The sequence below is a fragment of the Diabrotica virgifera genome, chromosome 7, assembly GCF_917563875.1.
Source record: "Diabrotica virgifera virgifera chromosome 7, PGI_DIABVI_V3a".
NCBI lineage: Eukaryota > Metazoa > Arthropoda > Insecta > Coleoptera > Chrysomelidae > Diabrotica > Diabrotica virgifera.
The window spans coordinates 71,935,618-71,962,851 of record NC_065449.1 but is presented as its reverse complement, the minus strand read 5'-3'; the positions used below and the strand labels follow the sequence as shown (position 1 = coordinate 71,962,851).

The following is a 27,234-nucleotide window of genomic DNA, read 5'->3' as shown; positions in this document are numbered from 1 at the left end:
CAAAATACTGATCTTATATCTGACTAGTCCAGTATAAAAATATGCAGATAAAAATAATAAGAAACAAAATGGTAATTCCAATAAAGTTTGTGCAATTTAAATTATTGCATCTCGTTATTTCCAGTTATGAGTTGTTATTTTTTAATCATAGATAATTACTTATTTATTACATATTACTTATTTATGCACATATTGAAAACGTTTATAAGTTTTAAGTTAATTTTTATTTCAAAATTTTTTGGAAACGAGTTCCGGATTTTAAATAGGAAACGATAAACTTATTTCTAATACTATTAATTAAAGGATACATAGCAATTATAATTAGCCATAAATTTAATCCTGATAGTACACCTATAACATAAATTAAGTTGAGATTTTAAAATCACTATTTATTAACTTGATTTTACTTAATTTATAAACTTTAAAGTTACTAATCTTTAATAGGGGAGTGCATTTAGATTTTCACTTCGGAAAAAATCAAACAAGATAAAACTTTTTGTAATTTCATTAAGAAATGTTTAATAAACAACATATCAAAAAGTTCTACTCGAGAAGTGGGTGCTTCATTTTTTATTAAACAAATGAACAGCGAAGTTAGATGTTTTTTTAAATAACTACGAGAATATAATTTTTAGAAAAAAACTGACTTGACCATTGAAAAATTCAGAAAATTTTACAAAAAAAACCTTATATAAAGATTTTTCTAAAATTAAATCTCTAGCTTCTGTAATTTTTTATTTATAACGCTAAAGTCACCCTTCTCACACACATTGGCGCACTGTAAACTAGCGTTGGAAGAAGTGCACGGTTGAGTTTTTTAAATGTAATTCTTTAACTAATGGATCAAAAGAAATTTTACAAATTGGACATGAAAGAAAATGAAATAAGCTATCTTATGGTTGTAATAAAAAGAAATAAAATATATGGACATAAGTACGGTGTGGGCGGAAAGTGAGCCTTACATGAATTTTGTTTAAAAATGATTTAAAAATGTGTAACTAATACAATTTTAACTATAAAACTCTCAAATTTGCACAAATTACCTCTCAATCATCTTACTAAACGATGTTTCATTTAAAAAAAATCTCAAAAATTTAATTCAAATAATACGCTGTCTCAAAAAATGTAATTTTTGAAAACTTCGTAGTTTTACAGAATTCCCACCATTTCAAGACGGTATTACTTAAGTTTGAATAAATCTAATACAATTTTTTTCATATTTTTTTAAAGCTTAGGATGTAATATTCAAAAAACACTGAATTATTTTAGTTTAAAAATGAAATAAACAATTTCTTTTTGAGAATACTAAGAAAGATAACAAAAATGTAATACAAAAACCGAAAAGTACCAGTTGAAAAAATGTATATACAGAGTGATCAAAACTTTTTTCTGTAAAACTTACCTAAAATATATTTAATAATAAGCTTCAACAATAACAAATGTTCAACAAAAAAATTTTTTTTAGCTCTTATACAGTATGTCTGCGTAACTTGGAACCTATTGATAACTTTTTTAATATCAGTTTTACGAAAAAAAGTTATTCTTTATAAAATACTCTGCATCGTATATAACATAAGATGCAACCATCAAATATCAAATTTTGGTAATTTTGTACGAGGTATGTCAAAAAATATAAATTTCACTCAAGAGTAAAGTACCTTTATATTTCACAATATCGAAAATTTTTATAAAGAAAAGTTGTTTGGAATTAAAAACTATGTTCCAATATGTAATTATATCCTTCTAATCGAGAATTTTGTTTTTTTTAATATTATTTCAAATTAATTAAACCCAACATCATTAAATTTTCACTTATTATTTATGATAACTGATGTATTATTAATTTTATCAAGAAAGTTATTCATCATAAATAGCTGTGCATGGTCTAACACTTAATATCCAAATATAAAATATTATATTTTATCAATATTATACGAGGTATGTTAAAAAATTATCTATACAGAAGTAAAAATTTCAAATTGTATTTTGGTATAAAATAGTTTATTTAAAACTTCTAAAATTCATCCACATGGATTGCAAAACGTTTTCGTTCTGAACAGAACATCTTCAGTGCATTCCGCAAAGTAGTTGTAACTAGCACACCAATGAAGGTGGTAACTTCAAAATATATGGTTTACATTGTACCTTATGATAAAATATTATGACTACAAGTCGATGTTACTAGATTAAAATATGTATGTGCCTAAAGAGCAACATGCTTCCCTGCTCGAAAAAACTAGGTACTTGCCATTTGAATTAGCACAGACCAACTCAACTCAACAGTTGGTCTGTGCTAATTCAAATGGCAAGTACCTAGTTTTTTCGAGCAGGGAAGCATGTTGCTCTTTAGGCACATACATATTTTAATCTAGTAACATCGACTTGTAGTCATAATATTTTATCATAAGGTACAATGTAAACCATATATTTTGAAGTTACCACCTTCATTGGTGTGCTAGTTACAACTACTTTGCGGAATGCACTGAAGATGTTCTGTTCAGAACGAAAACGTTTTGCAATCCATGTGGATGACTTTTAGAAGTTTTAAATAAACTATTTTATACCAAAATACAATTTGAAGTTTTTACTTCTGTATAGGTTTTTTAAACTATGGTATACAGCCCACTATTGGGATTTTTCCATTGATTTTATTAAAAAATTATATTTCGCGCAATAAATATGTAGCTTTATAGTTCACAATATTTCGATTAGAAGAGTGTTATTGCATATTGACACATCGTTTTTAATTCTGGACAACTTCCCATAATAAGAATTTTCAGTATTATGAAAAATATAGGTATTTTACTCCTAACTGAAATTTTTATTCATTGACATATCTTGTACAAAATTGATAAAAATTGATATTTTTTGATTGCATTTAAAGTTTTAGAATATGCAGAGCATTTTACTAAGAATAACTTTTTTATTTATGATCCCATTTAAACAATTTTTTGAATATTGAAGAGATAGATTTTGAATAATTTGTTGTTTCTTTCTAATACATTTTAATTTTTAATATTATTGTGAAAATTATTTGTTTATCTTTTTTTTAAGAATAAAATTCCATATTTGTTTGATTGGATTCTACTTGTTTTTCATTTAAATATCCGCCATTTTGGATCCGCCATTTTGAAATTTTAATTTTAATCTTTAATTCAGATTCAACAACCTGTTAAAAATAAAGACAATAAATGTTTTAGAAAAATGTTCTTTTTTATGTTCTTTTTAGAAAATCCGCATTTTGGATCCGCCATTTTATAGCTTATAATGTTAACATTTAAGTTAGGTTTATCAAAGCTCTCAAAAATAAATATATGTAGAAATAAATACATTTTGTAAAGAAATTATGATTTTACAACTATTTTTTAAGTTATCCGCCATTTTGGATCTGCCATTTTATAATTTAAATCATCAAAATGTGATTCAGATTCAGCAACCTCTCAAAAATATCCACATATATGTAAACAAACACGTTTTATAAAAAAAATTCGGATTTTACAACTGCTTTTTAAGGATTTTTAGAGTAAAATCCGCCATTTTGAATCCGCCATTTTGAATTTGCAAATTGTAATGTCAGATTCGGGTTCAGCATAATCAAAACTAAAATAAAAACATTTTTTATCAAAATAAAATGTTGAATTCACCCATATTCTTAACATTATTTATACAAAACAATTGTTACTGTTTAAACAATTAATAAACAATTAGCGGCGAAATTTGTGAGTAGAACTTTTTACTTTAACATATTTATAAACTAACAAAAAAATTTTTAGAAAAATATAACCTTGTTTGATTTTTTCCGAAACATTGTATCTTTTCGTTCTAATTGCACTCCCCTATAATGTGACTATGAATCCAAGATAAAAATCTCGAAACTTTTGTATACACTCCAGGTAATCCTGCTGTACCACAATCGCTATTTCCAAATGACACGATTCCTTCTTGGTACCACTGGAAGGGATTGGGAATCGACCTTTTCATCAAAGGACCTCCACTGTCACCTGTAAGGATGACAATCAATTTAAATTTATTGTATAGAAAAAATTTAACGGGTTAATGTATATGTAGTGGGCATAAGAAGTGTTTGTTAGGATTGGTGACATTACTATTATTATTGTTAGGAATGGTGTGTGGTTTACTATAAAAAGGCCGAAATCATTAGACCGAAAGCAGTAGACCGAACTCATTAGACCGAACTCATTAGACCGAAAAGCACTTTACCGAAACCTCACTAGGCCGAACAATGGGAGAACGAAAAGCATTAGGTACATAATACAGGGTGCTCAAACGGGATTGTAACTTCAGCAAGGGTAACATCAACCTTCCTTCACCCTTTATCCACGCTTAGTACTGGCAGTACAAAGTACTGGCGAGTTTAGAGGTTGTTTTTTCCTTTTTTTTTTGGTTAATTTTTTGTTTTTATTTGTTATTGGTTTATTTTTTTATTTATTATGTACAATACTAAAAATTAAAGTTGTGTGCAATCCCCCTTCAGTAATTAGGTATGTTACCATGGACATCAAAGTTACCGACGAAGCGTTTTAATCTATCAGCAGGATCACTGTATTTTTTCTGGCTTGAGGATGGTTGTTAGTCAACTAAATATTGTTCTATCCTTAGTTCGTTCAAACTCTGTTCTCTCTGCAGTGCTTAAAATAACTTCCAAATACTAGGATGATTTGCACAAATTTGGTTCTGAAAACCTCTATGCCATCCTTCCACGGAGTTATTTGTTTTCGATAAATCTTCATTCACACCTTCAAAACAATTCCACGTACCATGAGAAAAACGAAACGGACGTCGTTGACGGTGTTGAGGGCGTCCAATCCACGTATCCTCAAAGTAATCTAGCACACCTTGAGCTTCTTCTGGAATAACATGTTCTTCGTAGAAGAGGAGATATCCCAATCGGCAAAGGAGTTCGACAGGGCGATACCTTATCGTCTAAACTATTTACCGCAGTACTAGAATATGCTTGCAAAAAACTTTGCTGGGAAGAGAGAGGTCTAAACATTGACGGTGAAAGATTAAGAAATTTTAAGCTCGCAAACGACATAGTTTTGTCCTCTGACAACTTCAAGGAGATATGTACAATGCTACATGAACTTCAGTTAGTGTGTGCCAGTGTAGGTCTTAAAATAAACATCTCCAAATCAAAATTCGTAAAAAACCTAGTACCTAGCGGAAATATCAATATTGGAGACAACGAAGTAGAGATAGTGGAAAATACATACACCTTGGACACGAAATAAAGATCACAAGAGACAACCAAACGTGCGAACTACGGAGAAGAAGCCTAGAATGGGCAGCCTATGGAAAACTCAAAGACATCTTTAAAAGCGATATACCAATTTCTATAACTGACATTGAGAACTATAACTTCTAAAACGCTGCAAATAGCTCAAAGGAAATTGAAAAGGTCACTGCTGAGTATATCGCTTCTTGACCGAGTTAGAAATAAAGACTTAAGACGAAGAACAGGACATACCGATGTAATTTCCCGAATTGCGCCCTGAAATGGAACTGGGCCGGTCACGTCGCCCGAATCAATGATGGGAGGTGGACGAAGAGATTACTTGAGTGGAGGCCGAGATTAGAAAAAAGAAGTAGAGGAAGACCCCTACTCTTTGGACTGACGATCTCAAGAAAATGTCAAGAAATTGAATGCAAAGTGCTCAAAATATAGCACAATGGACAAAAATGAGGAAGGCCTATGTCCAGCAGTGGACGCAAAGTGCTGGGTGATGATGATGATTGTTGTTTTATTTTTATACAAAAAGAGACATAATGACTCAGAATTCAAAATAAAAGGCCAAAACTACAACAAACAAAATTAATACTTTACTAACATCATGGTTATTAACCCTTAAACGCCCAACCTTTTTTAGGTTCCATGTACGCCCAAGGGTGGGTAAAAAATGTCCACCTCGTAATCAGCTAATATATTTGTTGAGAGTTGTTGGAAATGGATTAAACTTAAGAATATCATTCTTAATAAACACAACATATTATAAAATATTAATATAAACAATTTACAAACCTTACAACAAAATTGCAATGTACATCAAAATTAACATAACAGTAAAAGCCAGTACAGTCAAACCCGCTTATTAGAATCCCTGTTATAGGAATATCCCGCTTTAAGGAATAGAAATTTAAGGTCCCGAAACGTTTTCACTAGCCACCAATGATTGGTTATTAGAATATCCCGGTTATAGGAATACTTTTGCTTGGCACGAAGGCTATTTCAATAAGCGGGTTCGACTGTAATTCAGATTTGTCGATTTTCTCCACATTCTTCCTTTCATCCTCCTCATTGGCAGATAATTATGTCGATTATGTAATTATACGTCGATAATTATATGGATTATGTTCCTACCAATAAGAAATTATATAGTAACAAGTTTTATCAAGGGTGTACTTTTTATGCCTGTCCATATTTAACTCAAGATATTACTTTTATTTTCAAAAATATCGGTAGAACCAAATTAACATTCGATAAAGGGCTGTCTCTGTAACAATAAATAATTTTTAAAAAATTTTTAAACACGTAATAAATATGTTACAAAGGAATACGCATTAGGTGGACATTTTTTACCCACCCTTGGGCGTTTAAGGGTTAATTAATATACTCCATCTAATTTATTTACCTACCATTGCACGTCATCCGCGTCATTGCCCGTGACGTCACATGATACCAACACGAAATATTTAGGCGGTAGGTGTGTTTTTTTTAAACCTTTTTGCCGAGTACACTAGAATTACAGCCACTAGACATATTTTATTATATACTCGTAGAAATAATATTTGAAGATTTCTATTAATATTAACTTAAAGAAATACACAATAATATATTTCGTTTAATTTGTATAAATGGATTATAAAGCATTTTTATAAAGCACATTTGTTCGGATCACACTGTAACTGTAATCGAACGAAGGTGACATTTTGGCATAAATTGTAACATTTATTTGACAGTTGCGGTATTGACACTTTAGATTTGTTTTTATTCTTGACTTTAAGTATTGGTTTTATTATATTTATTGGTTTTATTATTTACTTTAAGGTAAGATTATAACTTAATTCTAGTTTCCTATTTCTAATGTTTTTATTTATTTACATTGAATATTAATTTGTTTTGTTGTATAATCCAAGTTTACAATAATTGTGTGATTTATTTGATTTAAAATGGATTTAGAATTTTTTATACTTTGGCAACAATGTCAACTTAGATCTCTGACATATATAATGACGTGCAACGGTAAGTAAATTAGACAAACTGTATTTACCTTTACAGGAATCTTTTCCATAATTTCCTCCAGCGCATATTTGGGAGTCACTTAATATAAGTCCTATTGGTCTGTAAGCAGTCATACATTCATCTCTCATACGAAAAAGTAATTCAACCTTGATTTTCACATTGGTATCACCATGTTCTGTAAGACCCCAACCAGCTATCATAAGTCGGTCATTTCTGCTTGATTCTTCGTTTGGTTCGGGAAGGCAGATTGGTCTAATAAAGTCTATAAAGTAAATTAATAGCGATCGTTAAGTTCTAAGCGAAACCACAAATTTTCAAAACAATATTGATTTATTAAAATCCAGGACGCGTTTTGACATTACTGTCATCCACAAATTTATAAATCAGGAGAGACTAAAAGTAGAAAACCGGTTGGATTTATAGGGAACATTCCAAACTACGCATTAGACAAGGCGAAAACGGCAAGTTCGTTGAAAAAAATATTCCCATGAAATTTTTTTGCATAATCACATTTGTAATACACCCCAGAATAAGGTTCAAGAAGTCGCCCACGAGAAAAGTGGTCCAAATTGTTTTCAACATTTTTTTTAATCAAGTTGCAAAAATTATTATTTTTGGTCTGGACAAATTTTTTTAGGTTTTTTTAGACCATTCTGGACAAAAAAGGTCTCTTGTAATTTTTCTCTAAATTGACGGTTTTCGAGTTATAAGCATTTTAAAATTTGAAAAACGCAAAAATGGACATTTTTAAGACTTAATAACTCGGTTAAAAATTACTATTATGAAAGTCAGAAAGTGACCAAATCAAAGTTTAAGCCCCCCTAAATGATCCTGAAGAAATTTGTGTCAATAATTTATTACTAAGCTGTTATTTTTAATCATTAACCATAAGCCGTAAGAACGTATTGACGCGGCTGTAAATATGAGTGCGAGTAAGATGCCCCATTGGACTGCCGGAATGGCATCTCTTTCGCACTCACCATAGACGGCCGCCTAATACGTGCTGGTGCTCATTATTATTACTTAAAAATAACAGCTTAGTCATACAATTATGGCAAAAATTTCTTCAGGATCTTGTAGGGGGGGGCTTTAAACTTTGATTTAGTCTCTTTCTAACTATTATAATAATGCGGCTGTCCCAAGTAGAAGCACTGTAAGCGCCAATTAGAAAAATGTTCACCAGAGTAGAAAACGTAAAGTGCTGAAATGAAGATTGAATGGGATATAATATGTTTCATAGCAGTGTTAAATTGCGGTTCTACTCATTTTTTATTTTTTTTTCCTTGGTAAATGGTAGATAAAAACACCCTAAATCCAAAAATGCAATAAAAGTGATTTTGAAAAAAATGGATATACAGTGTTTCTACTTGGGGCAGCCGAATGACTTTTAACCAATTTATTAAGCATTGAAAATCGCCATTTTTCGTTTTTTTCAATTTTAAATTGTTTATAACTCGAAAACGATCCACTTTAGAGAAAAATTACAAGAGAACTTTTTTGTCCAGAATGGTCCAAAAAACCTAACAAAAATTTGTACGTGCCAAAATTATGGATTTTTGCAAGTTGAATAAAAAAATTGTTAAAAAAAATTGGACCACTTTTCACGTGGGCGACTTCTTGAACCTTATTCTGGGATGTCTCACGAATGTCATTATGCAAAAAAATTTCATGGGAATATTTTTTCTAGCGAACCCGCGTTTTCGTCTTGTCTATATAGGCCAGGGCTGATCTGTGAAAAAACGTCTATTTTTGGATGTGAGAGGTGGCATTCGGATTTTTGCAGATAAAGTTAGGTGACACCTTTAGTAATAATAATTGACTTATGCTCCTTCTCAAACATGCCCAGAACATTAATAAAAAAATAAAAATTCGCTTAGAAAATTCTTATAATATACTTAAACCGTCTAACAAATTTCACTAACATCGACTTTGCGTAATAAATTTGCATAATAAATAGATTTTGCATAATAAATTTGCCATCTAAAATTTTTTTTAAAAAGTTCAAATTTTTTAAAAACTTTCTGAACAAAAAGTAGAATATTTAGAAGTTGAATAATTTTTTTAAATGCAAAGAGGCGCCTGCCTATCTAATACACTTTACAGAATTAAAATATGATTATTTAAGGGGCCTCAGCAATATTTTAAAATTATAAGCAATTTTTGGCATATAAACAAATAGCTTTGTTTAAAAATTAAAAATTAATTTTTAGCAATGCAAATAATCAAAACCGGTATAATTTGACTTAAACTTTTAAATGCCGTCAGAAGAATTGTCATTTCATTTTTTTAATTAAAACATTCAGGTTTAAAAGATGCAATTTTTCGATTTTTTGAAAGATCAACCGCGTTTATCTCGAAAATTATGCGTCCTACGAAAAAACTTATAAGAACATTTTTTGCTTATAATGAACCAAGAAATTCAAAAAAACTGTTTTATTTTGTAAAAAGTCGATGTTATGTAATTCCTCAAGTTCTTTGTTTATAACAATCTTATCGACATCCCGATCACTTGTTACCCAAAAAATTCGTGTTCTACGGTTCAAAATACATAAAAAAACTTGGGTAAGTCCATCTAAATAAATAAGTCCGTTGCACCCCCTCCTGGCGACAGCACTAATTTGTTTATAAGCCAAGAAATTGTTTATCATTTTAAAACATTGCTGAGGCTGCCTAAATAATCCGATTTTAATTCTGCATGGTGTATTAGATAAGTAGAGCGCTCCCGTGAAAAGGAAAAACCTAGTAAAGTGACTTACTAGGTTTATGCTTAGTATCAATTGTGTGAAACCCCATGAAGCTCTTTATCGACTGGTACTTAAAACTTGTAAATACTTGCATTTTTAAGAAAGTTATTTCAGATGGAAAATCCTAGCAAAATGGTAATTTCAATAAATTTGGTTGGAAAAACCTAGCATCTTGTTATTTTTTTAGAATAAACATAGCAACTTATACAGTGAACGATACATTTCTACTTATTTCAGAAGGAAAAATATAACAAAGGCTTTTACTAAATATTTCCTTTGAAAAGTGTATATATAAATATTTTTTTTAAATTGGAAGTTCCTAATAACATACCTTACCATTTTTAAGCCGAAAGACAAAAACGTCATATTTCTAAACAAAAAACTAGCAAAGTCATTTACTAGATATATCCATATTTTTTCCGGTCATTTAAACTCGGCGAATTATTTTAAAGTGTGTATGCTAGGTATTTCCAATTTAATTCCGCTTTGGCGCGAAAACGAAGGATCTTTTACTATGTTCTTCCAATGCACTTCGTTAAATTATTCAGTCTGTCGAGCCAGTCTCAACTGTGTATACCTACATACTCGTCTGGTGGTGAATTTGTTTTAATCTAATTATATAAAGTTTTGAAAACTATGTCTAAAAGAAAAAACATTATAATGGCTTTGGCTAAGGAAAATAAAGTAGTTTGTGTTCAGGAAGTGGGTGATCTTGAAAAGCGGTGAGTATTAGTTTTTACATTACAAACAAAGTACAATTTTGTTTGTTTGATTTTCAAAAAACAAACAATCAGTAAAATGGTAGATAATTCAAAAGAAATGCTGTAACGAATGCATTCTTTTTGTTATAGGTATAGTGAACTTGCGTCCTTTGGTCAAGATTGTTTGAAATCGATACAAGATACTGTGAAAGACGATTATTTGGTTGATAACCTGATGATGGACGGCTTACAAAATCAAAAGTAGGTTTCTAGATTTATTTATACGGACTTCTGATTATAAAATTAACATATTCTGAATAAATCAACATTTCTTGAAACAAAAAATAATATGAACCGACTTATTTATTACTGTAAAAGGTGATAGGTTACAACAAATTAATTTAGTTGATATTTAGAAAATTCGCATGTCAGCTGATTGTTAATAAATATTTAGGTTACCATTACTTATGTAACAAAAATCGTTATATTTGTGTGCAGTGGATATTCAATTACCAAAACATTTTTCTATTGACTATGTTTCGTGGAAATTATTTTAATTATCTTGCTCATATTCGTATACTAAAAAGTATTTCTTAAACACATTGTGTATTTATAGCAAATGTAGCAATTTTTAATTCTAAACTTCAGAAGTTAAAATATGTGTATTATCATTATTTTTAGAGTAATTTATAAACAAAAATCAAATAAACTAAGCATAACAGTTTATTCAGAAGAGCCTTCGAACTCAAAAGCTTTTGGTTTGGAGTATTATTACAATGATAATAATAATATGGACGTTTGTCGCTAGCATTTTTGATTTTTATTTTTTTATTTTTAGTGATAATGATAACCCCTCTACTAATGAAAACCATTTTTATGATATTCAACCAATATGTTTAGTAAGAGATATTAGGAAGGAAGAAAACACAAAAGTTTATACCGAATTAAAACCGCTACCATTAATTGATGGAACAAAGGATGGTAGTCAAAATGATACGGATGTTAATAATGAATGTCACAAAGAAAAATCGGTTGATGTTATAGACGTTTGTCAGCATAATAAAGGTTACTAAATAAAATATTAATTATTATAAACAATTAGACCAAACTTATACTTTTTAGATGACACAGTTGACGATGACTCAGATTTAGACCCTAGTTATGACCCACAAGAATCTGAAGAAATAAGTTATGAGACAAAGAAAAAAAGGAGAATAGCAAAATTTTTTCAAACTGAAAATGAAAAAAGTGTAGTTGGCACTGTTATGGAAAATGAAGGTTTAGTAGATAAACAATTGAAAGATGTAAACCAGGAAACTCTGCCAGGTAAAAATGCTTTGTATTTTGTGTTTCACATGAATTAACTAATGTCTACGTTTTTTATAGAAGCACAAATCAGTGATAAAACCGATGAAGGATACGAGAAAAACAGAAAAAAAAGAGCAAGAACAGCGAAAGAGCAAATTGAGAGGCATCTAGAAAAATATCAGTTATTAGAACCATGTAATTGTAAAAAAAAATGTAGAGAATTTTTATCAGAAGAAAGAAGACAAAATATTTGCCAGTCATTTTGGAAAATGAGTTTTGGCGAGAGAAGTCAATATTTTAATGCCAGTATAAAGATTGGGGGTATTAAGAGAAGAAAAGTAGATAGTGAAAATAAACGTCAACACGTCCTTACATACTCGTTGCTCAAGGATGATGGTATTGAAATGAATGTGTGTAAGCAAATGTATTTACATACACATGGAATGAAAACTGATGGTATGATAACGGACTTCAAAAACAGATATAAACAATCTATGGGGTTAGAACTGGTTAAGGATAAACGAGGCTCGTCTGTTCCATCTAACAAGAAGGATCCCATTCTAATAAGAAACCATATTGAATCTTATAATCCGCAAATATCACACTATAAATTGCAACATGCTCCCAATAGAAGATATTTATCTCAAGAGCTATCTATTACTGATATGTGGAAACATTTTTGTGAAACTCATGAAAAAATATCTTATGACAGATATAGAACTGAATTTAATTCACTTAACATTGGATTTGATCAACCAAATCAAGATGAGTGTGACATTTGCGTACATCAAAAAGAGCACAAAAAAATATGTACAATTCCAGAGACTTGTGATCAATGTAATACGTTTAATGATCACCATATGGCATATATTGCTGCCAGAAAAGCGTATGATAATGACAGACAGCACGACTATCCAGACTCATTTAAAGTTTATTGCGCGGATATGCAAAAAGTGTTACTACTTCCAAAGTTATCTTTAAAAAAATCTGTCTTTGTTAGTAAATTAGTTGTGTTCAATGAAACTTTTGCTTCGTTAACAAAAGATGAAGAAAATATTTGCGTTTTGTGGCATGAAGCTATAAGTGGTCGCTCGGCGGAAGATGTGGCATCAGCATATTGCGGGCTTATTCAAAGATCCTCAGTTAACGTAGAGCACTACGAATTTTGGTGTGACAACTGCAGTGCCCAAAATAAAAACTGGAAATTATTTACGTCATTTGTGGTAATTGTCAATTCTAACTGGGGTCCAAACAGTATTACTTTAAAATACTTTGAAGCTGGGCACTCTTTTATGAGAGCCGACAGTGTCCACGGAAACATTGGCAAGCTATGGAAAAAGAGATCCAACATTTATGAAATGAACGACTTAAATGAGCTAATATTAAAAGCCTCTAGAAAAAATAAAACCTTACTAATGAAACATGATGATTTTTATCGCTTTAAAGACGGTGTAAAACAAAGAACAAAAAAAGATGAAAATTTCCCAAAACTTAACGTGATTAAAGTAGTACAATTTAGAAAAGGGTCAAGACAAATGTTTTATAAGAAAAGTCATACTGAAAACGAATTTATTAATTTTGACTTTTTAAAACCTAAATTTAATCTGGAAATGCCTGAGAGCAAAACTGAAGATAGGGGTGTAAATGTTCAAAAAAAACAAAAAATAATTACAGAGCTTCTTCCTGCAATGCTAAGCCAAAAAAGATTCTTTTGGGAGAAACTACCTGTTTCTGAAACATCAAATGATTTACTAAATAATCGAGTTTAGTTTTTATTATTTTTGTTTGTTTTATGTAATTAAATGTTGAATTCAAAAACTTTTTGTAATTTTTCTAATAAAATATATGTAAAAATTATAACTTTACCTACTTTTTATTTTTAAAAACCAAAATGTACCTAACTACTTGATTTTACATAGTTTTAAAGCAATCATAAAGTATCATATTAGCAAGTGTAATATAGTACCTACTAGTTTTTTCCTTGGCAAAAATAGTATGAATTAGGAACTAAGTAAGCATACTAGCTTTTTCCGCAGCAAAATCAATATTTCTTTGCATTTCAAAAATAGTAAGTGACATAGAATTAAAAAAACTGCAAATATTTGGAAAAAACTAAGTTACAGTTACAGGGACATACACTTGAAATCCACTGAACGAAAAAAAAAAACAAAAAATAATATAATTCTATTAAACGGCGATATACTTTTCTTTCTTTTCGTTTCCTGAAAAGTTATCAAAACTCAGTTACTAGGTTTTTCCTTTTCACGGGAGAGCGCCTGTTTATATGTAAAAATATTAACCAACTTTTAAATGGTCTACTTTTTGTTTAAAATTTTTTAAAAAATCTGAACTTTTTTAAAAAAATTTAGATTGCAAAATTATGATGCAGAATCTATTGGGTCGATTTTAATGAAATTTGGTGGACGGTTTAAGTATGTTATAAAAATTTTTTAAGCGAATTACAAAGGTTCGAAGTGCAACCAAAGTGGTTGAAAACAGTGAAAAAAGCAGGCTTATTTTGCCGCCTTATTTTGTATTTATTGCTATTTTGAAGAAAGGGTAATAATTTTTAAAACATTTTTAATCAGTCGTATGTCATACAAAATTTAATTATCTTTATTTTATTTTTCGACGACTTTGTTCCAAAATGAATCGTTTTAAAGTTATAAGCAAAAAAAAATATTCGATGTTTATCGAAATTTTTAAATATTTTAATTTTTTTATTATTGTTCCGGGCATATTTGGGAAGGAGCATAAGTCAATTACAATTAACAAAGTTGTCACCTAACTTTATCTGCAAAAATCCGAATGCCACCTCTCATATCCACCTCAAAACAGATCCGTCCTGGTCTAGCAGTTACTATTGATACTACACTTACTACAGTTACTGCAGTTACTACTGTCTGTCCATCTGTAAACGCAACTCCTCCGTCATTAGAACAGATAGAATGACAAATAATGGTGTGTCGAATGACAGCTTATAGCCTAAGAGTAGTGCTAAAGGTAAGGAATTTGACTGCGGACTTCCGGTTTTAGAGTTGCAACCGGGAGTACTGTTTTAAAGTCTCTGAAATTGTACAAGCGATATATTATTCGACGCGCTTTAGCAAGACGAGAACAAATATATACTTCCAGTCTCATACCTGTCTGTTCGTCTTCAGCAATGAGGCAATGAAAAAGACGGGCAGTAATTTTTTTTAATGGAAATTAATTTAGTGAATTAGCATTTATTGTCATTTCATTTTATTTCTTCTTCTTCTTTTTGTACAGACACGACTCTGTCTGTTTTTTCAATGTGCCTCTAGTAAGTTGTCGTTCCATCGTTTTCGTGGTCTTCCCACTGATCGTCTTCCTATTGGGTAACCGTCTCTCGCTGTCCTGACTATCCTATTTGTTGTCTTTCGGCTTATGTGGTCATATTATTCTATTCTTCTGTTTCTTATCTAGTTATTATTGTTATACACCTTACACCTCCGTCGTATATCTGTACTTCTAGCTCTGTCCTATAGAGTCTTACCATCGATTTTTCGAAGGGTTTTCATCTCCGCTGTTTCGAGCAATCTTTTTGTCCTCTCTGTGTCGGGTCGTGTTTCTGCCGCGTATGTCATTATTGGTCTGATGACTCTTTTGTAGATTCTGCCTTTCATTTCTTTTCCGATATTTTTATTTCTCCATATTGTGTCATTCAGGCAACCTGCGGCTCTGTTTGCTCTATACACTTGATATTCCACTTATGTTTCGAGCCTTCCGTAGCTAGATAGTGTGATGCCTAGGTATTTAAACTCCATCACTTGTTCTATTATCTGACCTTTCAGCTCCAATTTACATCTTATTGGATCTGCTGCTATAACCATGCATTTTGTCTTTTGTGGGGAAATTAACATGTTAAATTTTCTGGCGATTATGTTGAATTGGTGTAGCATACGTTGTAAATCATCTTCACTTTGAGAGATTAGTATTGCATCGTCCGCATAGCAGATTATTTTAAGTTGTTTTTCTCCCATTGGGTATCCTTTTTTGGTTCTTACTTTTTTATTATTTCGTCCATGATCAGGTTGAACAATAAAGGACTCAAGGAATCCCCCTGTCTTATCCCATTGCCGGCTTAAATTGAGTCAGTTAATTCATCATCCATTTTATTTAACTATACTAAATTTACTATCAAGATGCAGTAGAAATAAACAAACCAAGACACGTTAAATGATACTAGGAGCACTCCCGAATCATAATTCACAATGTATATACATTGTAAATCCCAAATCATGATTTCCAAAGTTTATACATTGTAAATCATGATTCAGGAGTGCTCCTAGTAGCATTTAACGGGTCTTGGTTTGTTTATTTCTACTGCATCTTGATATCCTTGATTGTAAATTTAGTATACCTACACAATTTTGGTACCCTTTGTAAAAATTAATATTTGAATAATATATCGTTACCAAGGCAATTAGAAAATATTTCATTTGGTTTGAATTTAAAAAATTCGTCGATTACGTCATTTGTCCAATACTGATGACGTAATGTTAAACACATATTATGGAAATTATTGATTGTCATTCTTCTTCTTCTTCTTCTTCAAATGAAAATCCACTAATGGATGTTGACGATCACATTTTCTGTTATCTCTCTGTTTCTTGAAATGTGTATCAGAGATTGTATGTCGTTAATCCCTGTCCGTTGCCTTATGTTTCGGAACCAGGACATTTTCTTGCGTCATATTCCTCTCTTGCCTTCAATTTTACCCTGGATTATAAGTTGAAGGAACTGGTATTTTTCGTTTCTCATGGTGTGACCCAAATACGCCGCTTTTCTTTTCTTGATGTTTTCGAAAAGCTGACGTTCTTGGTTGATTCTTTTAAGGATATCCACATTTGTGACTTTTGCCGTCCATGGTATCTTTAGGATACGGCGATAAAGCCACATTTCGAAGGCTCCTAATCTGTTTAAATCTCTCGTTTTGAGTGTCCAGCCCCCTATGCCATATAGCAGCACCGACCACAAGTAGCATTTAGTAAACCTTAGTCTCAATGTAAGGTCGAACCCTGAGTAGGTCAGTACCTTCCTGAATTTTACGAAAGCTTGTCGAGCTTGCTCAATGCGACATTTTACTTCCCTGTCCGTTGCCCAGTCTTCAAAAAGCCATGTTCCTAGGTATTTGAATTTGCTCACTCTCTCAATAGACTTAATATTCAGTGTTATGATGGAGTTTTCAAATGCATCCAAGTTTCTGGAGATGATCATAAATTTGGTCTTTTTGGTATTAATCTCTAATCCCATTCGCTTACTGTATTCTCCGATTATAGTCACAAGTTGTTGAAGATCTGCTATGTTGTCGCAAATTAATTAAGACAACATCATCAGCATATCGTATGTTGTTGATCAATACTCCATTCACTTTGATTCCCATCTCTGCATCTTTTAAAGTCTCTTGAAATATGGCTTCCGAATAAATGTTAAATAAAAGAGGGGAAAGCAGACATCCCTTCTTGTATGTATGGATTTGGATATAGAATTGTCTATTTTTAATTGTGCTGCCTGATACCAGTACAAGTTTTCAATGCATCTTATGTCTTTTTGGTCTATATCAAGCTTCTTGAGGATCTGCATTAACTTGTGATGTTGGACACGATCAAGCGCTTTCTCGTAGTCTAAAAAGCACATGAATACGTCCTTCCTCTGATCGTAACAATTTTGGACCAACACCTATGTTGCTACTATTGCCTCTTTTGTTCCCAAACCTTTCCTAAACCCAAACTGAGAATCACTGATGTCCCATTCACATTTCTTGTATAATCTTTGATGTAGTATTTTTAAGAATATTTTTAAAGTGTGACTCATCAGGCTAATGAGTCTGTGATCCTCACACCTTTTTGCATTGACTTTTTTGGGTAGGGGAATAAATGTAGAGAGCAACCACTGTTGAGGATAGCAACCCGTTTCATAAATAAAATTAAATATTTTATGTAGTGGTGAAATTCCCCTTTCATCTAGTAGTTTGAGTATTTCTGAAGGGATTTCATCAGGTCCAGGTGCCTTATTGTTTTTTGAATATAGTATTGCTTTTGTATTTCCTCTTTAGTGATTAAAGGACCAGTCAGCTGGTCGTCTGTATAAACTTCACTCATGGGTCATTCGTCATGAAAGAGCTCCTGGATATAGATATAGATGGACATTCAAAAATTAAAATTTACGTGTCTAAGGATTTCTTCTTAAAAGTCGTAAATTTCTGAAAAAATTGCATTTATTCCATACTTTTGCATTACACTGTATACTCTCACACTCCTGTGTGATTGATGTGGATTATTTGTTTCCAAATGAAAAAAAAAACTAAAATAAAAATGTATACCATGTATTACCAAGCTGTAGAAGGGGTTGTGAATTGCTACTTTTTAGAATTCTCTCTTGTCTTCAGTACAGCATCCATCTGGCTTGCAATTTTTAGAAGCCATAGAGGTGTCACCAGGAAATTGGTCCAAAAAGTTTTTCAATTTAACATCTTTTAAAAATATTTCACAAATATTTTTATTAGATTGAAAAACTTAGACTTAAAAAAAGTAGTTTATTTTTTCATTTTAAAATCTTTAACGCTAAAACGCTAAGTGTAACACTAAAACTTTAAAGTTGTTTGGATTACTGGAGAAACCTCCTACCTGAGTAGGGCTGTATTACTGTAGTTTTTGGTTTATTAGTTAAGTACTAAGTACAAATTACAAATTACTAAGAGACATTGTAAATGCTCCCTGGTACATAAGAAGTAGCGACCTACACAGAGACCTAGGTGTGGAAATGATGACAGATGTAATTAAAATATTCGCAAAGAAACATGAAAACAGACTGCATAATCATGCAAATGTAGAGGCTATTTAACTCCCCGAATAGCATGGAATAGTGAGAATACTCAAGAGAACTAAACCTTTCGAGTTAGTGTAAAATCTTTTAATTTAATGTAAATAGTAAACGTTAGTGTAGAGTCATGTACGTGTTAAGTGCTAGGTTTAAGCTGGTTAAAAAAATTGAAACTGTAATAATTACCGAGGTATCACCATATCAAGTATCCCTGGGAAGGTATTCGCAAGAATAATAGACACAAGAATAAAAACCCAAATAGAAACAACTATGGAAGACACAGTGTGGATTCAGGAAGGACAGAAGCACGCAAGACCTAATATTCATATTAAGACAAGTAAGTGAGAAGGTAATCAAGAAGAATAGAGAGATACATATGTGCTTCATTGACCTGGAAAAGGCGTTTGCAGAATACGAAGAAAGAACGTATGGAAGACACTGAAAGAAAGGGGAGTCGACAGACACATAATAGAAGTAATAAAGGATATTTACAAAAATAATACAAATACAATAAAAACCAATAACGAGGAATCCAGAGAATTTACTACAAGTCAAGGCGTCAAACAGGGATGCGTGCTGAGTCCACTGCTATTCTCAGTGGTACTGGATGAAGCGATAAATAAAGCCAAGAGAAGAATGAGAAAACTAACATTGGGATACTGGCAAATGAAACGGACTCAACTATCGGAGCTACTATTCGCAGACGACATGGTATTGATAGCAGAAATCACAGAAGACCTACAGAACAATCTTGAAATCATAGAAGAAGAACTATCAAACATAAATATGAAAATTAATACAGAGAAAACAAAAACAATGATAATTTCAAATACGAAGAAGACACACGCAATAGAATTAGAAGGGAAACAACTAGAGCAAGTGGAATATTTTAAATACCTAGGAGTAATAATCGAAGTAAATGGTAAACAAGACATGGAAATAAACGAGAGAATGGGACGAACAGGAAGCTTATTTAACGCTATGAAAACAACATTTTTGGGGAAAAAACAGATACCGGAGAAACTAAAAACGGCAGTCGTTAAATCAGTAGTTAGACCAACAATCATGTATAGCAGCGATACATGGACATTGACGGGGAGACAAAAATCCAGAGTCAATGCTATGGAAATGAGGTTCCTGAGGAAAATAGCAAACAGAAAGAGGACAGACAAAATACGAAACGAAACAATTAGACAAAACCTAAAACTGGAACCAATCAATGAAAAAATAGTGGAGGGACAACTTAGATGGTTCGGGCACGTGTGTAGAATGTCGAGCGAGAGGCTTACAAAACGAGTGTTCGTAACGAGGGTGCAGGGGAAAAACAAAAGAGGAAGACCAAGAGTTATGTGGGTAGATGAAATCAGGAAAGAAGTCGAGAAGAAGGGATTGACATTGGAAAGTGCAAGAAACCTAACGCAAGATCGGAAAGCATGGAGACTACAATGCCAAACTCAACTCCACCAGCCTTACACCTAAAGGTAGAAAGGCTTAGGACTCAGTAAGTAAGTAAGTAAAAAAATTGAGGAATAGCATTGGGGAGAACTCAACAAACATTAGTTTTAAGATTGTCAAAGAAAATTTGCTCGTTAATCTAATATTTTGTGACTAGTTGTAAATAACCAAGGCACCGCCTCGGTGTTGTTTAAAAAAATAGTTAAGCAATGTTATCTGGTCTTTGTTCGGGTTGGGAACAAGTCCCAACTTCAAGAAGGCTACGTGGATGCCCTCGACTCCAGTGGCGAGATAATATAGCAGGAGACCTGAAAGCTATGGGCATGGAGAACTGGATAGAAAAATGGACAAGACAAAGAGTAAAGGCAAGTTGTCTCCTTCTTCATATGCCATGTTCTTTCAGATCATTGGCTACCATCATAGATATCTTAATTTTATTCACTGCCGCCATAAACACCATGCTTGTATCAACCCCATACCAATCTCGCAAGTTCTTTAACCATGAGGTTATTTTTCGTCCTGGACTATTTTCAGTCATGTTTTCGAGTCGGCTAAACCCCACGATGGGTTGTAACGCCACAGAGTAAGGAGTAATGTAATTTGTAAATAAATTCAAATAATTTGGTTAATTGCAAGCTATTACAAAATTAGTAGAAAACGTATATGAGTAATAATAATATTAGTTATAGTAGGGGAGGAAAGTATGCTAAATTTGCAGTTACTCTGCTACTTATTGCTCCTCTGCTACTTATTGGGTTGTGAAGAGTAGGTCCGATAACCAAAAAAAAGTTAAGTTAGGTTTTCCATAAAGTGGGGGACTTTCCATTTTTTTAATTTAATTTTCAATTTCCAACAATGGTTTTTTCCGATTATAGCGCCATCTATCCAGAATTCGAAAAAATGTCTCGAATAAAAGATACTTATTTTTACGTAAGGAATCCAAATCTTCAATAAAAAATGGGGGCTTCTATTTAAAGATTTTAAAGTAACCCCCACTTCAACTACCTGGGTGGGTTGTGTTTAGTGCCATTTGATATAGTGCAGTCACTGGTTTTCACCTCCGATTTCGTTGAACCTCCATCGATTTTCATGAAAATTGGTGAGTAGTTAGAGGATACCTCAAGGAATAAAGGTGACGTGATGCCAACTTGTGCTTTTACCCTGGGGGTGGATGCCACACCTTCTCGTGGGTGAAAATTATTTCGTTCAAAATAATACCACAAAACGATAGAGGGACAAATTCTAAGCAAAATTAGTTATATAAATTTATTAATATAAATCAATACATTTTGAGTTATTAAAGATCAAAAATTTTATTTTTTCGTAAAAAAATGCATGTTTTAAAGCAGTTTTTCACGTATAAATCAAAAACTATAGGCTTTTACAAAAAAGTTATAATTATCAAAATTAAAGAAAATAAAAACTTAATACACCTCTAATTTAAAGAACTACACTAACGTTAATTCAAAGTGAGTTATGGGTAATTGGAATTATATTTTTTTCGACGAGTACGAAATCTAAGTATTCAAGCTTAAATAACGGGAAAACGATGCATTTTATAAAATATACCCACAAAATACTTGTTAAAGTACTTTAGAATACCTATCAAATGAGCTCCAGGAGAAGCTAAGAGCATCAAAATTAAGCAAGTTATGATGAAAATAAGAGAACCCTTTGCAATTTTTTTCGAAAAAAAAAATGAAAAATGAAAGATACGTCATTTCCACAAAAATTAAAATTTATAGAAATCCTTACAAGAGTTTCTTTATATTAGCATAAGTAATATTTTCAACAATTTTGACTGGTTTAGAATGCATATTTTTGAAAAAAAGATATAATTTTAAAAAATCATAGTTTTTCAAATTATCGGAATTTTAATTTTCCTTTAATAATAACTCCAAAAATACTCAATATAGGAAAAAAGTTATATATAACGAAATTTTATTTTTTTCTGTACAAAATATTTTACCTTTTTAATTGTTTCCGTAGGGTACAAAATAACAGAGATAGAAACATTTAAAGCTTAAATTTTGCTTCGAGAACCATGTAAATGGGGCAATTTAATATTTAATTTAAAAAAAAAGTAAGAGGTCTAAAAGATTAAATTCAACGTGGTTTAAAAGCTCTAAGTTTTAGCTTTCGAATGGGTTTTAAGTGAATCTGATGTCTTAAAACTGACGGAGTTAAAAAAAAAATAACATTTTTTGGAAAATTTTTAAAAGATAACTTTTGAAAAATTTTTGGAACATAAATCTTAATGCTATCAACTTGTTCGTGGGCTTATCTAATAGATATTTTTAAATGCTTTGCCAAATGTTTAATAAGTTTATGTTATAAAATGCATCATTTCCCCGTTACTTAAGCTTGAATACTTAGACTTGGGTAGTCGCCGAAAGAAATAACCAACCAATTACCTATAACTCACTTTTCGTTAACACTAAAAGGTTTTTCTAATAAGGAATTTATTTCATTTTTTATTAGCTTCTTTAATAACTTTTTTTGTAAAAACTTATAGTTTTTGAATTATTTATAAAAAATAGGTTAAAAACATGAATTTTTCTCACGAAAAATTAATATTTTTAATCTTTAATAACTCAAAAAGTTATGATGTATTTCAATAACTTTATATAACAAATTTTACTTAGAGTTGGTCCCTATATCGAATTATGGGGTTATTTATAATAAAATAATTTTCACCCACGAGAAAGGGTGGCATCCACCCCAGGGTAAAAGCGCAAGTTGGCACCATGTCATCTTTGTTCCTTGAGGTATCCTCTAACCACTCACCAATTTTGATGCAAATCGATGGAGGTTCAACGAAATCGGAGGTAGTAGCTCATATCCACCTTCAGTGACTGCACTAATAGATTTTTCAAGAATATTGAATACGTGTGTTTCTCAGTTTTTCGATCTGATGTTCATTTCGCGAAATACCGCGGGGTTCGTATTTAAAATTTTAAATTTACCCCCCATCCCTCTCTGTGGGGTTGTTTGGTATCATTCGATAGATTTTTAAAAAATATTGAACATGTATTTTTTAGTTTTTCGATCTGACGTTCATTTCGTCTGACGTTAGTCTCCCATTTTATACCGCTGACGCGGCTTTGGCATGGTTGTCTGCTATATCTAGAGCCTACGGTATACAGGGAAGGTAACACGGCCAATGCTACGCTTCAACCACCTGTTATTACCCCTGGTTTTACCCAAGGTACTCATTTTATTCAGGCTGAGTCGACCTCTGGCCAATAGACATTTTTTTTAATGTCTAGCTGTTCTTGCCGGCACTGGGTCCTCTACCCCGGCCTACCAGCATGCGACCCAGGCATCCTACCGCTGAGCTACGCCGGCCCGTTATACTTAACTTACCTTATCTTAATCTGACCATTTCGAGATTTTCTAAGGATAGATTTTTTATTCGGACTCCCTTAACGAACTCCCTGTATTATTAGCCAATATATGGTAGAGGTTTTACAGGGTACAAGGTTTCTCCCCATGTGATAATCTGACGCGCTTGAGTAACTGCAAAAATCCTCGCTTAGGCTCCCCTACCATTACATATAGGAAAAATTCACTTACTTGTGTATTTAACTGTTTGGTTTAGTTTTATTATCGCTATATCATTACCACTAGTTTTGTCATTGGCATCATACTTTTCATGAAACGACAAACGCTCAATCCCAACAGTTACAGCTTTTTCGTTACAAAAACCTTCGTTGTCGCAATCTATTTCCTTAGATTTGTCATGTTCGCTCAATTTGACGTATGTACTGAAAATAAACTAACATTAATAAAAGTTATTTTTTCTAAGTCATCATCACCATTCAATTTTCGCATGTCCACTGGTGGACATAGATCTCCCTCATAATTTTCCATCTTTTTCGATCTTGTGCATCTTGCATCCAATTCCTAGGACAACGTTTTAGATCATCAGTCCAACGTGTTGGTGGACGACCAACGCTTCTGTAGATATCATAACTTGGTCTCCATTTCAGTATGCGATTTGTCCACCTGTTGTCTGTCATTCGAGCCACATGAACTGCCCAGTTCAATTTCAGGCCTTTCATATCTTGTGCTCTTCATAGTAAACTAAGAAATATTTATATATACTTCGTCTAATTTACTTACCGTTGCACGTCATCCGCGTCATAGCCTGTGATGTCACATGATACCAACACGAAATATTTAGGTGGTAGGTGTGTTCTTTTCAGAATCATTTTGCCTTCTATACTGGAAATACAGAAATATACCTAAAGAACTTAACCTAAAGAAATACAAAATAATATGTTTCATTTAATTTGTATAAATGGATTATAAAGCGTTTTTATGAAGCACATTTGCTCGGAAAATATTGTAACTCTAATCAAAGGAAGGTGACATTTTAGAATAAATCGGTAACATTTATTTGACAGTTGCGGTGATGACACTCCATATTTGTTTATATTCTTTACTGTAAGTATTTGTTTTTATTATATTTACTGTTTTTATTATTTACTTTAACGTAAGATTACAACTTAATTCTTGTTCTCTATTTTTAAAGTTTTTATTTATTTACATTGAATATTAATTTGTTTTGTTGTATAATACACGTTAACAATAATTATGTGACGTATTTGATTTAAAATGGATTCAGGATTTTTTATACTTTGGCAACAATGTCAACTTAGATCTCTGGCGTAGATAATGACGTGCAACGGTAAGTAAATTAGACGAACTGTAAATATTTTACTTACATTTGTCCCACCTTGACTCCAACCTCGCCTGTCACACAGTGCGCCGCTGTCAAGACATACCTGTAACTAATTAGGGTGCCTCCACAAGACCACTTTAATTTACCAAAACGCGTCGTGTAACCAAGCAAAGCCATCCAAGGAAATTCTTCTAAACCCGCTTCCATTCCTCCATAACCGAATATTTTTGGTTCCTTATACGCCTGCGGTATATATAAGATAAATTATTGGCAAAACTCGCAATATGGATGTGAATACAAAATATATTACATAAAAAGATGGAAGGCAACCGTATATACGTATTTCAGACTAGTAGGTCATCTTCAGTACGGTGTAGCCAAGTTAGAAAAGAAGCATGTTAACTTGGGATAGGGTTATTACAGGAGCAATATTACCATTTTTGGCAACAATATTAAAAGACTCTGCCTTTCGGAGCGATGACTAACACAGCTAAGCTGTAACGTTTCAATCAGCCGATTGAACGCTACACAAACCTCCGCTTGGTATTTGTCCCTCGTACTATATATTTATACAAGTGACCCTACTATCGTCAAATTAATTTGGCGAATTCTTCTAAGGTATTTAAACCGATACAAATTTGTACCCGGGCTTTTTTCATTGCCACGTAAATGAGTGACAATATCGCATAAATTATTGTGTTTGTGCTTAGGCCGTTAAACATACGGGTAAGTTTGATAATCTAGTTTTAAGTCTCAGTTTTTTTTACTGATTTCTTTTGCACAGCAGATACCTACTTTCCTCCTTTAAATAAAGCATAAAAATTTTTCTAGTTTTATTTCTTTTTATTGCTATATAATATATTACTTTAATTCTTGTACATAGTTATAATATTTTATTTCTTTCTGTTTCTATTTATTTTTTTTATATAATGCCACGCTGTGATCAAAGATTTTGTTGAGATCGTATTTCTTTGGATACTCAGTTTTATTTCTGATCAGGCTTTCCTTTTGGGAGAAAACAGTTATTTTTTTGTGAATTTTTCTAGCCCCTACCTTGGGAATAAAGCTGCATTCGAACACTACATGGGGAAGCAAACTGTGACTGGAGAAAACTATCTTGGAGATCAGAACGCGACAGCGACATCTCGCAACCTGGATCCAACTACTGATCTACTGATGCATCAGAAGAATGGCTTCAACAAGATAGCCCTAGAATTTCCACAACTACCGACAGCAACAGAAAGTTCTGCAGATATTGGTGCCCTCCCATGAGAACTTCGTGACTCCGAAAAGAAGACTTAGTACCTTTTTTTACCTTTATAACTTTGATACCGGTCACCAGAAGGGTCTCGATCACAGTTTCAGAAAATTAATTTGGTTGCCTGTACATAATAGAATGATTTCTGTTAATTTTTTGTATCTGATTAAATAGTGTATATAAAATGATTTGGTAAACTTTTTATTTCCTGTACCTTTCTGGGATGGGTGTGAGGGAAGAATGAACAGGGAACGAACCCAGGGCTAAGCAGTCGGGCAGAGCACCATTCTGATGGATGGCACGGTGGACGTTTTTCTTTTGAATATCCTAAGGGATGTTCGAGAAATTCCTCCCCTCGTTTCTTCCAGCAGTGTGGTGTTGCTTAATGCTCTGGTCTTGCTAAGATCAGAACGTTACAAGCTACAGAGGTAAAAATGTCTAGAGTGTACATGTCTTCTGACATTGTTGCCAAAAATGGTAAGATTGCTCCTGTAGTTAATATTTCACATTTTAACATGCTTCTTTTCTAACTTGTCTACAACGTACAGAAGATGACAACTAGACTGACGCATATGCTGTTGGCTTTAATCTTTTTATGTAATTTCTTTTATGGGTTTTTAGCCAATATTTTTTTCTATGTTTATAGTTGTACTCGCTTACTCAACATCTTTTATAAATAGTTGGAAGTCTCAAACCCTAAAAATTTAGAAGAAACGTGGAAAAAAATTCAAGGTCACAATTCGATAGAAACACACAAACTAATAGAATATAAAGGAATTAAAAGGACTAAACCGGAATAAAAAGAAAAACTGAATGGTACGACGAATATTGCGAAAGGGCAACCAGGAAAAAATCTGGCATGATAGAGCTGGCTGCAGATCTGTAGAGAAGAAGACTTGGAAGGGTATATGAGTAGAAAGAAAGACTCGGACAAATGCTGTACAGATAAAAAAGAGATGCATTGATGAACTTAT

General features: G+C 32.2%; 1 protein-coding gene and 1 long non-coding RNA gene across 2 annotated transcripts in view; one reads left to right on the top strand and one right to left on the bottom strand.

Annotated features, from left to right (window-relative positions):
- Positions 1-2,468: 2,468 nt before the first annotated feature.
- The window catches only part of LOC114327659 (CLIP domain-containing serine protease HP8-like), a 35,771-nt gene continuing 11,005 nt past the window's right edge, over positions 2,469-27,234 (bottom strand). The window contains exons 2-5 of the mRNA XM_050656873.1: positions 25,046-25,245; positions 23,892-24,082; positions 7,290-7,523; positions 2,469-4,001 (exon numbers count right to left, since the gene is read on the bottom strand). Coding sequence (XP_050512830.1) covers positions 3,823-4,001; positions 7,290-7,523; positions 23,892-24,082; positions 25,046-25,245 — 804 coding nt within the window. The 3' untranslated portion in view covers positions 2,469-3,822. The remainder of the gene's footprint in view (positions 4,002-7,289; positions 7,524-23,891; positions 24,083-25,045; positions 25,246-27,234) is intronic.
- Positions 25,667-26,448, top strand: LOC126887975 (uncharacterized). Its single transcript, XR_007699321.1, has 2 exons — positions 25,667-25,728; positions 26,049-26,448. It is a non-coding gene; the product is annotated as an uncharacterized LOC126887975 (long non-coding RNA).